General features: G+C 39.6%; 1 protein-coding gene across 22 annotated transcripts in view; it reads left to right on the forward strand.

Moving 5' to 3' along the window:
• AFDN (afadin, adherens junction formation factor) overlaps positions 1-12,551 on the forward strand; it is a 329,459-nt gene that overhangs the window by 134,911 nt on the left and 181,997 nt on the right. For all 22 annotated transcript variants that reach the window (XM_068231796.1, XM_068231782.1, XM_068231787.1 and 19 more), the window contains 3 exons: positions 1,949-2,055; positions 8,376-8,437; positions 10,149-10,354. In XM_068231796.1, the coding sequence (XP_068087897.1) occupies positions 1,949-2,055; positions 8,376-8,437; positions 10,149-10,354 (375 nt within the window). The remainder of the gene's footprint in view (positions 1-1,948; positions 2,056-8,375; positions 8,438-10,148; positions 10,355-12,551) is intronic.

Genomic DNA, 12,551 nt, shown 5'->3' on the forward strand with positions numbered 1-12,551 from the left:
GGCTGAAGGGACATTTATTTTGATCAGGGCCTTTAACCTGCGAGTGTTGGATTTCCGGTTCTATACAATATTATCTGTCAGATATATACTAAAAAGCCAACTCTGGATGGACCTTCCATGTAAATGGCTCCTGTGATCCAAAGTTACAGGACAATATGTACGCTATTTAAAGTGGACATGAACTCTTACACAGGACAGAAGGAAAACTTGGAGACCTGCACCCTGTATGTATTTAGAGAGTTAGAGAACCTGAACTGATAACTACGTCAAAATAAACATAAACACGTCATACTTGCCTTCTGTGTAGTCTACTCCTCAACCTCTTTCTCCTCTTCTGCGTCCTGTTTGTCTACTGTGATCTATGGAATTCTCTGTCCTCCATTTTGAAAATGGCCATTACCCCATAACAGCTTTCTGGTCAGCACACTGTTAAACTGCAATATCGCTCACTTGAGCCATAGGGAAACATGGACATTACCTTGCACATTCAGTTGTAATTGACAGCTGCTGATATATAACTCTCAGCAACTGGTATATTTCAGTTCTGACAAAATCTTGTCAGAACTGGAAGGGATTACTGTAAGAAGCAAATGGTGAGCTTCTGAGAGGAACTGACGGCGAGGTAAGTATATAATATTCATTTGCAGCTACGTCATGTGTTTATTTTAAATAATTTTACTCAGTTCAGGTTCCCTTTAAGCCTGCCTAATTCCTCTTTATCTGTGTCTAATCACAAGTTGAAATTTGATCTCTCCCCGTGTCGCCTGACTGCCACGGCAGATAAGGCATATGAGCTCATTTGAAAGCACAGGATGTTAAGAATATGTCTGCTTCCATGAAAGCAGGAAGTAGAAACCGTGCAGATTTATTTCAGGATTGGTATCCACTGTAACAAAGTGGTTATTATAATTATACTATTATACTGTTAAAGGTTGTTATACTGTTGCGTATCTCCTAGAGCAGAGAGGAAGTTCTGAGCTCAGGTCCTCTTTAATGTAAACCCGGAGGTTAATCTAATCCTACATAGGCTGTGTATAGATTCTAAAGGCGCCCCATAATATTTTTAAATTAATCACAAGACTGACCAGTACACCAGAAGAAAGCGCCAATATTGTTTATTGCCCTCCACTTGTCCACTATGTATGTATACTTCATAGAATGGGACAGGCAACCCATTTCACCCCCCCCCCCCCCCCAAATAAAAAACTAAAAAACAGAAGAACTGTGTTGTGAGCAGTAGTGTCAAGTGATCCGCTCTTGGTCCAATCTCTGCTTGACATCATAGCCTGGGCTAAATATCACTGGGAGGGCAGGGCTACGTGCAACTATAGTGCAATACATAGTTATTAGAAGCCTTTCTAATGCTGAAGCCAGGATAATTAAAGTAAGAAGGGTATCTTGAGAAATTGTTCTGCTATGAGTTCTTACAGGTGCTCTTTAAGTGGACCTGAACTCTTGCACACGACAGAAGGAAAACAGAGAGAAACATACCCTGTATGTATTTAGAGAGTTTACCCTGTCTAATTCCCCCTCATTTGTGTCTAATCACAAGCTGTACTCTGTTTTCTCCCCTGTGTCACATGAATGCCTATGGCAAAGATGGTAGATAAGCCCATTTGAAAGCACAGGTGGTTAAAAATGTCTGCTTCCTTGAATCAGGAAGTAGAAACAGTGCAGATTTATTTTAGGATTTGTATCCGCTGTGTTTTTTTGTTCAAAGGTTATTTTGCTTTTGCGTATCCTTAGTGCAGAGAGGAGTTCTGAGTTCAGGTCCATTTTAACTGGTCCTGTGTTTGAATTAGGAGAGCTCTGTTCAAGAATCGAGTTGAATTCTAATTGATTAATGTTGTTGTATATTTTATGTTAATTTAAAAAAGAGTAAAGAAAGAGGCATTTAGCTTTAATTTTTAGCTTCATGAATTCATGTTGGGGTTACCTTTCTTTTTAGGGCTCTAAGTTGGAAGTGGATAGAGTGTCAAGCTCTGCAGAACGCGGCATGGTAAAACCAATGATCCGTATGGATAAGCAACAAGGTTATCAAAGCTCAGATGGCAGGTAAGATCATGACTAAAATTGTCAAAGTGAATACACTTTGTGTACCAGTGTAAATTTGCTGTCCAATCAAAATAGCTCAGCACACATTGTCTAAACTGCTGTCAACAAAACTGAGTGCCCCTTTAAGTAAAGCATGTAAAAATTTTGCCCGAAGTGTCTATTTTGTGGGCCCACCGTTTTTTTCCAGCACTGCCTTAAAGGGAACGTCAGGTTCCCTTTAAGGCAGTGCGGGAAAATAACGGAAAAATGGCCTGGTCTTTAGGGGGGTTTAGCTTAGCACCGCGGTCTTCAAATGGTTAAAATTAAATGTGTGTCAGCTTCCATATACCTCTCACGAAGCTGGCCCAAGCGGAGATGCTTGCGCCGTTCATGCTAATCGGCCTGGAGCGGTCCCTGGGGCTGCCGCCGCATTCACGCAATTGGTGTGGAGTGGTCGGCAAGTAGTTAAACAATACAAATTTCCTGCCTGTCCGGACTTTAAAGGTGCCCATACAACGGTAGACTTGTCGGCCGATCGAGCATTGGTTTCAATAATTAACGGAATGGATGCATATCGGTGCCTCCATAAGCATGCTCGATCGATTCTGCCGCTTGTGGCCTGAAATTGGTCGACTGTATCGATTGAATATGCTGCAAGATGTAAGGCCAACGTGGTTTATTGGGTGGCTGACGGTAACTGCTGCGATATCTGGACAAGCTATGAACACGATGGAGCCCTCGGTGCTGTTTCACCTAATGGAGCCCTTGGTGCTGTTTCACCTAATGGAGCCCTTGGTGCTGCTTCCCGTCTTATTTATGGGCACCTTAATACTTTAAGCCATAGACCTTGAACAAGCATGCAGATCAAATGATTTTGCTGAAAAAAAATCTGATAAGATTAGCCACATACTTGTTTCAGGTGTGTGAATCAGACACTACTGCAGCCAAAGAGATAAATGGGGCTGCCAGGCAACTGGTATTGTTTATAAGAATATATAGCCGCAAGGCAGTGGGTGCCGCTAAGCGGATGCGGGGTTATGTCATGGAACAGGGAACATGTCTCTATGGCCCAATTGCCCCTCCATCCCTGCCCTTCCCCTAAAATCTGCCCTGGGGTACACTTTAAGGTTTTGTATAGGTTAGCTGTTCATGCTGCAGTCTGGTAAAGGCATTGTTGGTGAAATAAAATACCACAAAGATGTGCATATCTCTGGGATACGCTACAGTTCAGGTCCTCCACCCACATATGTTTCAGATGAGACATTATTTTAGAGAAATCTTTTCTGAAACTGTACATGTGACTAGATCTGCGCAATGATGACTGTGTTAACATTGTGTCCCCAGGAGTTCATTTGCTTTGGACTCTGGACTCAGCTCAAGAAACCACTCCTATGGGCTTGTCAGTAGAAGACATTCCTAAATAAAAAGCAGTGTTGTTTTAAACTTGTGCTTTTGGGAAAATCAACATAATTGACTGATTCTGATTTTTTTTTTTTTTTTTTTTTTTTGGCTAAAGCAAGGATAAAAGGAAAAGTCTTATAAAGGGATAATGCACATCTCCAACAGTTCATTATCTTTCTTATCCTGCCTGCCTTCCCCTCATTTAGATGCACAGCAGAACATTTGCTAAGGTTGTAATAGAGGTTGGGGCTTTTCAGAAGTGGGATGTATATTTTGTTCTTAATGCAATACATCAGGGCAGATAAGTGCTAAACTTATCACTTGTGATAAGACAAGTTGCTCAACTAAGATTGCTTTCTTCTTTCAGTTTTATTTATTTTTTAAAAACCTCTTCCTAAAATGTTTTAAGTAAGTGAGATTGGAATGGCGTCTATAACATTAGGGTCATAACTGTCTTCATGCAGTAAATGATTGCTATCCGCAGGTTTGCAATACGGTGCATCTTTTTAATTGAATGCTGGTACCGCTGGAAAGAAGTAATTAACTCCGTCCTTTCATACATCAGCGCTACAGATGGGCAGTGAGATGCTAATAGTTCTGGATTTAAATTTTAATTCAGGACGTATGCTGCTTTAACAAAACAGACAAATGATAAGCGCTCAAGGATGCACCTGAATTGTGAGCCATCAGCGGCAATGCAAAGCCCCCTAGGGCTGAATACATGCCTCTAATGCAAAACAGATGCAAAATTATGTGCTAACTCTAATCTAAAAATTTGAGAGTGAATTTAAAACAGTGAAGGCAGCTAGCCACTAGTATACTTACATTTCATTTTGCACAGTGGGAGACATGGCAGCGCTTTCAAACAACCTCATACCTGAGTTAAAGTTAAACCATTCAGGTATGAGGTTGTTTGAAAGCGCTGCCATGTCTCCCACTGTGCAAAATGAAATGTAAGTATACTAGTGGCTAGCTGCCTTCACTGTTTTAAATTCACTCTCAAATTTTTAGATTAGAGTTAGCACATAATTTTGCATCTGTTTTGCATTAGAGGCATGTATTCAGCCCTAGGGGGCTTTGCATTGCCGCTGATGGCTCACAATTCAGGTGCATCCTTGAGCGCTTATCATTTGTCTGTTTTGCTTGTCTTATGAAATGTGTATACCATTTATGAATAGCAGCACGAGGAATTATGTTTTTATTGCTAGGTTAGAGGTAGGTCTTCCCCAAGGGGGTACGTCACCGCCGTGGGGAAGTCTATTAGGTCATAATTTGTGCACTAATTATCACTGAAGCTAACACCCCCCCTTGGTCTATAGTGATGCAGGGTGTGTAATATAGTCCAGTTTCTGGAGCTCTGCCCACTGATGCAGCTTAATCACTAATTCCCCCTCCCTCTCTTTGCCTGCAGTGTATGCTGGGTGTGTAATTTAGTCCAGTTTCTGGAGCTCTGCTCACCATTGCAGTTAAACCATTCAGGTATGAGGTTGTTTGAAAGCGCTGCCATGTCTCCCACTGTGCAAAATGTATGCTGCTTTAAATTTGGTAAAATATTCAGGGAATGCATTTGGTTGACGCAGTTTCATACTGCGTACAATTTGCATTTAATTCTTGTGCAAATCAGAATTATCATCTTGTTTCCCATCTTTAAAAATGCAATGCAAAAGTACGACGCAGGCATACACCTTGCGATTTTTAATTGATCAAATGTTTGATCCAATCAAACACATTAAAGAGAATCTGTACTCTAAAATTCTTACAATAAAAAGCATACCATTCTATTAATTATGTTCTCCTGGGCCCCTCTGTGCTGTTTCTGCCACTGCCTGCTGCAATCCTGGCTTGTAATTGCCAGTTTTAGGCAGTGTTTACAAACAAAAGACATGGCATGTGATAGGCTGAGAGGAGCTAAGTCTGTGACTCATACGGAGCATGCAAGGGGGCTGGAGAGGGTGTGTATAGCTTCTATCCTATCACAAGCAGAACATCACATTCCAGCCTGAGTGCCTGAGCCCGACAAAGCCGTTGCCACTGTGCAACTAGGAAAGGCTGCAGTAATCCAGACCACATTATAACAGGCATAGGAACTTATAGGATAGAAGAACTAAGGATGAAAATGTTGTTAGTCTCTTTAATCTAAAACAAAACTGAAGCCCATATCAACTGAATATACAGGAAGTTGCCGTCATTATCTACTGTCAGTTCCATTCCTGTCCGTTAAAACTTATACAAACTGATGAAAATATACAGGGCAGGACTAGAATGGAACTGTACACCTTTTTATCCTGTGCATGTGTAAACCCAGTCTTAGAATTAACCATTTACAGAGTTGTTAGTTGAATTTTACAATCACAAATGCAGGATCATTAAACTGTGTTGGACAAAAATAGATTAAAAGTGGTCATACACTAATAGATGGCCATTAGATTTGACCATTAGATTCCTGTCAGATCAAATGTGAAGGTGTTCTATCTGATCTGTGCCACACACTAGGAACATATTTTTATTTGATTTCAGTATGATATCGGTTAAAACTCTATCGAATTGAAGTTTTGCCTTGTTTCAGACAGAGCAATGCTATGTGGCAAAAATAAAATTAGCGATTTCTAGCAGATTTGGTCAAAGGGATTGAATCACCCAGATTACAAAGGGAAAAATGGATGTGTATTGCCACCTTCAGGTACCTTTCAGTTAGGGGCAGACAAGGATTTTCACACAATTAGCGAGTCAGTTGACACAAGATACGATTACCTATGTGAAAATTGTTGTATTATTTTGTTGTATTTGGGTTATTTAATAAACCAATTACTTTCTAGTTGACTGGCAAAAAATGTGAGCTAGGGATGGTGCATCAGGGGAGACCATGCTATACTGTAGCTCTTCGTTTCTGCATGGAAAATAAGATTTATGTCTACATTTATTGGACTTCAACACAAATGTGAGGCTGCACAGTAAAAACATATAAGGGGAAATATTGGTTTGTTGGCTTTTCTTTCATACTGCAACACCTCATACTAAGGGGTTGCTGTTAAAAGGCTTTGTACATGGAGACAAAAAAGCGGGAGATCCTTAGAGATCTTGTCTAGGTTACTCAATCTTGAGATAACATCACTTGTATCATTCAAACATGTAGGTTTCCACCATCTTCTAAGGTTATATAAATGTAGGAAGACCCTAAATTGTAAACCATGTCTTTACCTGGGCATTTATGACTTTCTTGTGGACTTTGGGAAATAGATGTTGGATATTTTATATCTCTTGCCAAATTTTGATATAAATTTGATATGCATGGAGTTTCAACTATTAGTCATTAATAACCAAGCTATGCACCTTTGACAAGACATACAAATTCATATTGCCTGTGAGCAATGATTTTGCTTGAATTTTTTTTTTTTAAATATGATTTTACGGTAAGGGTTTTTTTTTTTTTTTTTTTTTTTTTTTAATATTCATGTCATTTAAGACAGTCAATGTGTGCGGTTCCCCCAGCAGCTGTAGGCTAGATAAGAATAGGCCTATCTGAACTTTCTGTGCTTCCTAGAGACAGGATTATGCAGTTGCCTGTGAAATGAGGAGCTTTAACTAGATGAACATTAGCCAGAAGGGTGTGGTTTTACCTTTCGACCTCAGAATCAGCATATTTACAAACCCTTATAAAATCCTATAAATTCTTATGTCAGAATTGCTCTAGGCTGTTTTTAGTTTATCTTTTTTAAACTGTAACCATTGCACTTAAAATGTATGATTTCTGGGTTTCAAATCCGTATGAAAAGTCTGCTAAACTATTTTAAACAATTGTTTTACAAAAAGAATCCTTACAGGAGAAGTGATGTATTTATAAAGCGTGTAGAGTTATGTCTCAAAGCATTTAAAATAGTATTGTATAAATAGTTTTTCCATCATCTGGTTTGAAAGTTTTTATCTAGAACAATGAACGTTTCAGTGTGCTTCTTGTCCTCTGGTATGATAGTGGGAGACCCTTTTTGAACAGAAGCACTCAAACAATGCCTGGTCCATTACAGCGAACCTCAATGGTTGTGTCCGGCCATGGCTAGTGGTGGAGTTGTGGCATTTTCTACCCCCATCTTATACATTGGTCAGACATTTTCCAGTTTTTCTTTTTTTAAGGTAAACGTTGGGGAGCTGGCTTATACTCTAGTATATACAGTATAAATAAATCGTTTTAGCAACTTCTTTTGCCCTGGTGTACATTCTGTTGGGGAGCTGGCTTATACTCTAGTATATACGGTATAAATAAATAGTTTTAGCAACTTCTTTTGCCCTGGTGTACATTCTGTGATGCTGCTGAGAAACATGGCTCTAGCCTATAGCAAAGTAATGTAGTCGCACGGGCAGCTAATTAACTTTTTCCCTTGATGTATTGTATAATACAATTTCTTCCTTTGTACCGTATACTACATAGCTTGTCCAGATGTTGACAGCTATGACAGATTTTTTTTCCTGTAGGTTGCATTCTCCAGTGTTTTTGAAACCACTTTATATTCAATCGTATTACTGATGTCTCTAGAAGTATAGAAGCACTTTAAATTTTATTTTTATGTAATTTTTAATTTATCTGATTCTTTGGTTTCCTATTTCAAAGTACATTTCTTCTTTTAATTGTGATCTAGGCTTTTCCGTATGTTTGTTGTTCTGTTACTTGATCTCCTACAATGGCAGCTGCCAAAGTGGTATTGTATTGCAGTGTACACTGAGTCATATTAATAATATATGCATGTTGCTCTCAGACACCATGTAGCAGCTACAAAGACATTTCTCGCTAGCAAGACCTGGTTCACAAATTCTTTAGAAATCTGTATTAAAGCTATGATTCATCTACCTTCAAATTTTCTTCCTGTTGAACGTTCCTTGTCTTTAACTAGCGGGCTTGACTTTCTTTATTCAACCTATTTTTGTGACCACATGTTCTTGTTCTGCAGACCTCAGGATGCTCATGGACCAGAGCATGTGTTACCTGCCAGCATTGAGTTTAGAGAGAACTGTGAGTAGACCAGTCCTTTGCATAAAACTATTGGAAAATGTTTGTTTGTAGTAGCATTATTGATTTTTCATACATTTCTGTGAGACTAGTGCATTTAATTCATTATCAAGGTATTGAATTACTTTGCTAACTGTATTAAATTTATTACATGGAGGATTGAATATTGATTGGAATGCACCATCATTGTCAATGCTGTCAGTAGTGGGAAGGGGGCGTGTGCAAGCAATGTTTGCATAGCTTTGTACTGCATTGTGCAGGACACAGCTAGAATTCTGCTAAAATCTAGTGCAATATTTACTGGTACGAAGTTGTAGTCGATGTAACCCTTATCTACCATAAATTATATAATGTATGTTTAGTATAAGAGATAATGTATGTGGTGCCTTTTGAGTAGTCAGTTGCAACAAGTGAATTTGACAATTACAACGTACTCAAGCTTAAAGCACTCTGCTACAGAGAAGCAAAGACAAAAGTGGTGACAGGGTATCCTTCACATGTCACACCTGGCAAATGGCAGTATCTCGCGCTACACGTAGCTACAGATGGTGATGATTGTAGGAGTCTCTTCCTCTGGTACATTACCATTGCTACATGTTATACAAATTCTACTAACCAGAAGTAGCGTGTGGCCTTAGACCTCTTTATTATGAGAGGCTGAAGGTCGTAAAATAGCTGCCTGTCTGCTGCTTCTGTGCAGCGGCCAGGTGCTTGCCAGCACTCGGACCAGGTGAAGAGGTGTCGCCCACAGTCAAATCTGCACGTGGCTGGGCTCTTACATGACATGTCATGGTTTCTGCTGTTGGGGGTAACACCACTGCATGTTAAATGATATGTGTGGTGTTACAAACACTCCCGTTAAGCTGTATTTCAATTGTATCAGAATGTTGCTTGTGGCAATTGAAAGGCTTAAATGCCCATGTGAAAGATACCTTAGGTGGTTGTGTGAAATATGGAAATATGGAATACACATTGGATACAGTATCCCACAACAATGCAAGGAGAGATCTGCACAAAGATGCAGTTTCACCTTTATCTTGAACACTGTAATTGGATCACAGTGATCACATGACTAGGAACCACTTGATTGACTTCTAATTCTGCTAACTTGGTTCTGCTGTTATGCATGATTGTGAAAGAGAAGAATATATATACGTGTTTTTTGCCCAGAGACGTCAGTTGGTGTAATGAGCAGAGGCCCATATCCTGAAGCCATTGTTTAGTGGCCTGCTGTAAAATCAGATTATAAACTATGCAGATTAATCTTATTAGAACAATGTATAAAATTATTTTATAAAACTGGGAAAGGTCTTTGACGCACGCACGCAATATATAACAGATGGCCTCTTTATAGTCGAAGTTTTGATTTTGGCTAGACCGTTTTTTAAATAATGTAACAGTGGCCTATAACTGTGTGGAAATGCTAGAGGTTTTGTGTTTTTACATTTCCAAAATAGGATTTCAAAACATATAGCCATGTTTTTTTAGGCTGTGTGAAGTACAGTGCAGCATAGCTACACGTCTTAGTTTACTTTTCAGTTAAAATAATCAAAGCAAGTGCTATTCTGAATTATTAGTTTAGCAGATAGTGTTGGTAGTTTACCTTCTGAATTGTAGTTTGGGAAACTTTTTAAACTTTTAAGAATCTATAATTTAACATGTTCTCACTTCTTTTTCATTCTTCCCAAGATATGTTTGTTTTTTGTCTTTTCAGCCGAAGACTCTTTTCTGTCTGCCATCATCAATTATACTAATAGTTCTACGGTGCATTTCAAACTGTCTCCTACCTATGTATTATATATGACATGTCGGTATGTACTGTCAAATCAGTATAGATCGGACGTCAGTCCTACTGAGCGAACACACAAGGTTATTGCCATTGTGAACAAGATGGTGAGCATGATGGAAAGTGTAATACAGGTGAGTTTGTCTAATAATTTTAAAGTAAATAATGAAAGCAAAACACACGACCATTAGTCATATTGAAGTACCCAGTTTCCAAACACTCAAGTTTTTTGTGTGTGCAACCCAGTCACCTTGTAAGTTGTTCCTGCCTATTTGTTGTTTTATGCATTCTGTGGAAATGTCACTCTTCTGAAAAGCAACTTGAAGGATGATGGTATTGTTAATAATCTTGTTTATAATCTTAGATACCAGCCTTTGCCGCTGACAGTTTCCACAGGTTCAAAACATACATTCTATTTTTGTAGGGCAAGTCCTGAATATTCTTTTGTTTGTATTTAACCTTAAGGTAGCTATGCCCATCACATAATGTATATTGAATCAATATTCAATCTAAATTTGAAAATTATTCTCCTTTCTTTTGAATCTTTGTGATTCTATGCCAATGTATCTTCAGAAAGGTGAGTGGATTCTTCCCAAATGACAATTCTAAAAATTATCTGATGGGAACAACATTGGACCACTCTATAGGGAACAAAAAATATAAAACAATATAAAAAAGTAACAATATTTTATGCCACTATTGTCCCCAAAATTTTGTGGGGGCTGTGTGTGTATGTGTGTATATATATATACACACACACACACACACACACACACACACACACACACACACACACACACACACACACACACACACACACACACACACACACACACACACACACACACACACACACACACACACACACACACACACTTATTTTCTAAACGTGCGCACCGGTACGTTGCATGACGCGCATGCTCACACACGTCCACACCCCCTGCGCTGACACAGGGACAGACACAGGGACACTTGTATTTTATTATATAGGATATGTTAATTACTGGACAAGAAATGGAACTACAGTGGTTTGTTTCTGGGCATGTTAAAAAAAATTTTAAGAAAGAAAACACACTTCGCGCTGACCACAAGTGTTGTGCACTGGATCGCCCCTCTGGAGATCAAAGATAAACTATAGCAATGCCAGAGGTAGGCGCTCACAGTGCCAGCAAGGTGTCTGGCTTTCGCCTACCCAATTCTAAGGTGCAGATAAAAATTACTCTATCTAGGCATAGTCATCAACAGCATGAATAAACAAGCAAATGTTCCAGGTTGCGGGGACAATGATCCCAAATTGCACACAGTTCCAATCGGCGGGGTCTCGCAGCTGGGAGGACGGAACTGACTGAGCGCGCGGCGGTCGGAAGTCCACCAGAGCAGGGGAATACCTGTGCCAGCCGGCCAACATAGCGGGGGAGAGCCCGCGTGATAAAACTCTACGCTGTTTTAACTTCATGGAAATTGTAAGTGCAACTGATTTTTAAAAGGTTTTTATTAAAGTAACAGTATTACGCTATGTGGAGTTTTTCTTATTGAGGTTTTAAGGCAGAGGAAGATAAAAGTATATTAAGGCCGCTTGGACTTGGATTAAGTTTTGCCGGTGTGGTGAGGGACGACCCGGTGACTGTCCCAAGGCTCCCTATGACCTATGAGTAGGTCCTAATATCTGGTGAGTGTACCTCACAGGGGTGTGGTGACGGCTTTTTATCTGTACCTGAGAGGAGACTTATAGCCACTTTAAAGGACTTGAACTCACTGTGCTGCTGATAGCATACATGCTTGAAAACATCGTGGAGCGAGTGATGCTATGTGTATAGATCCTTGACTCCTGGATTGGAACTGTGTGCAATTTGGGATCATTGTCCCCGCAACCTGGAACATTTGTTTGTTTATTCATGCTGTTGATGACTATGCCTAGATATATAGAGTAATTTTTATCTGCACCTTAGAATTGGGTAGGCGAAAGCCAGACACCTTGCTGGCACTGTGAGCGCCTACCTCTGGCATTGCTATAAAAAATTTTTTAGTAAGCACAAGCGACAAAGCCTTGACAGATGCGTAGCTTTGTATGGAACAGAGAATGAGGGAGTATTTCTCTCTACTATTCATTCACTTGCTTCTTGCCTCAGGCAAAGCTAGTGTACGACTAGGATAATTTGTACAATAGATTGGGCAGCCAGTAGATACACTGGTGGTAAGACATAATTGGAGAGGGAGCCTTGTCTATATAAGCTTACAGTCTAAGGGCCAGTGCACACCAAAAAGTTCTAGCGTAATCGCAAACGCTCAACGCTTTTTGAAGTTCTTTTTCAGAGCGAATCTAGGCATGTG

This window comes from Hyperolius riggenbachi, chromosome 4, assembly GCF_040937935.1.
Source record: "Hyperolius riggenbachi isolate aHypRig1 chromosome 4, aHypRig1.pri, whole genome shotgun sequence".
NCBI classification, from domain to species: Eukaryota; Metazoa; Chordata; class Amphibia; order Anura; family Hyperoliidae; genus Hyperolius; species Hyperolius riggenbachi.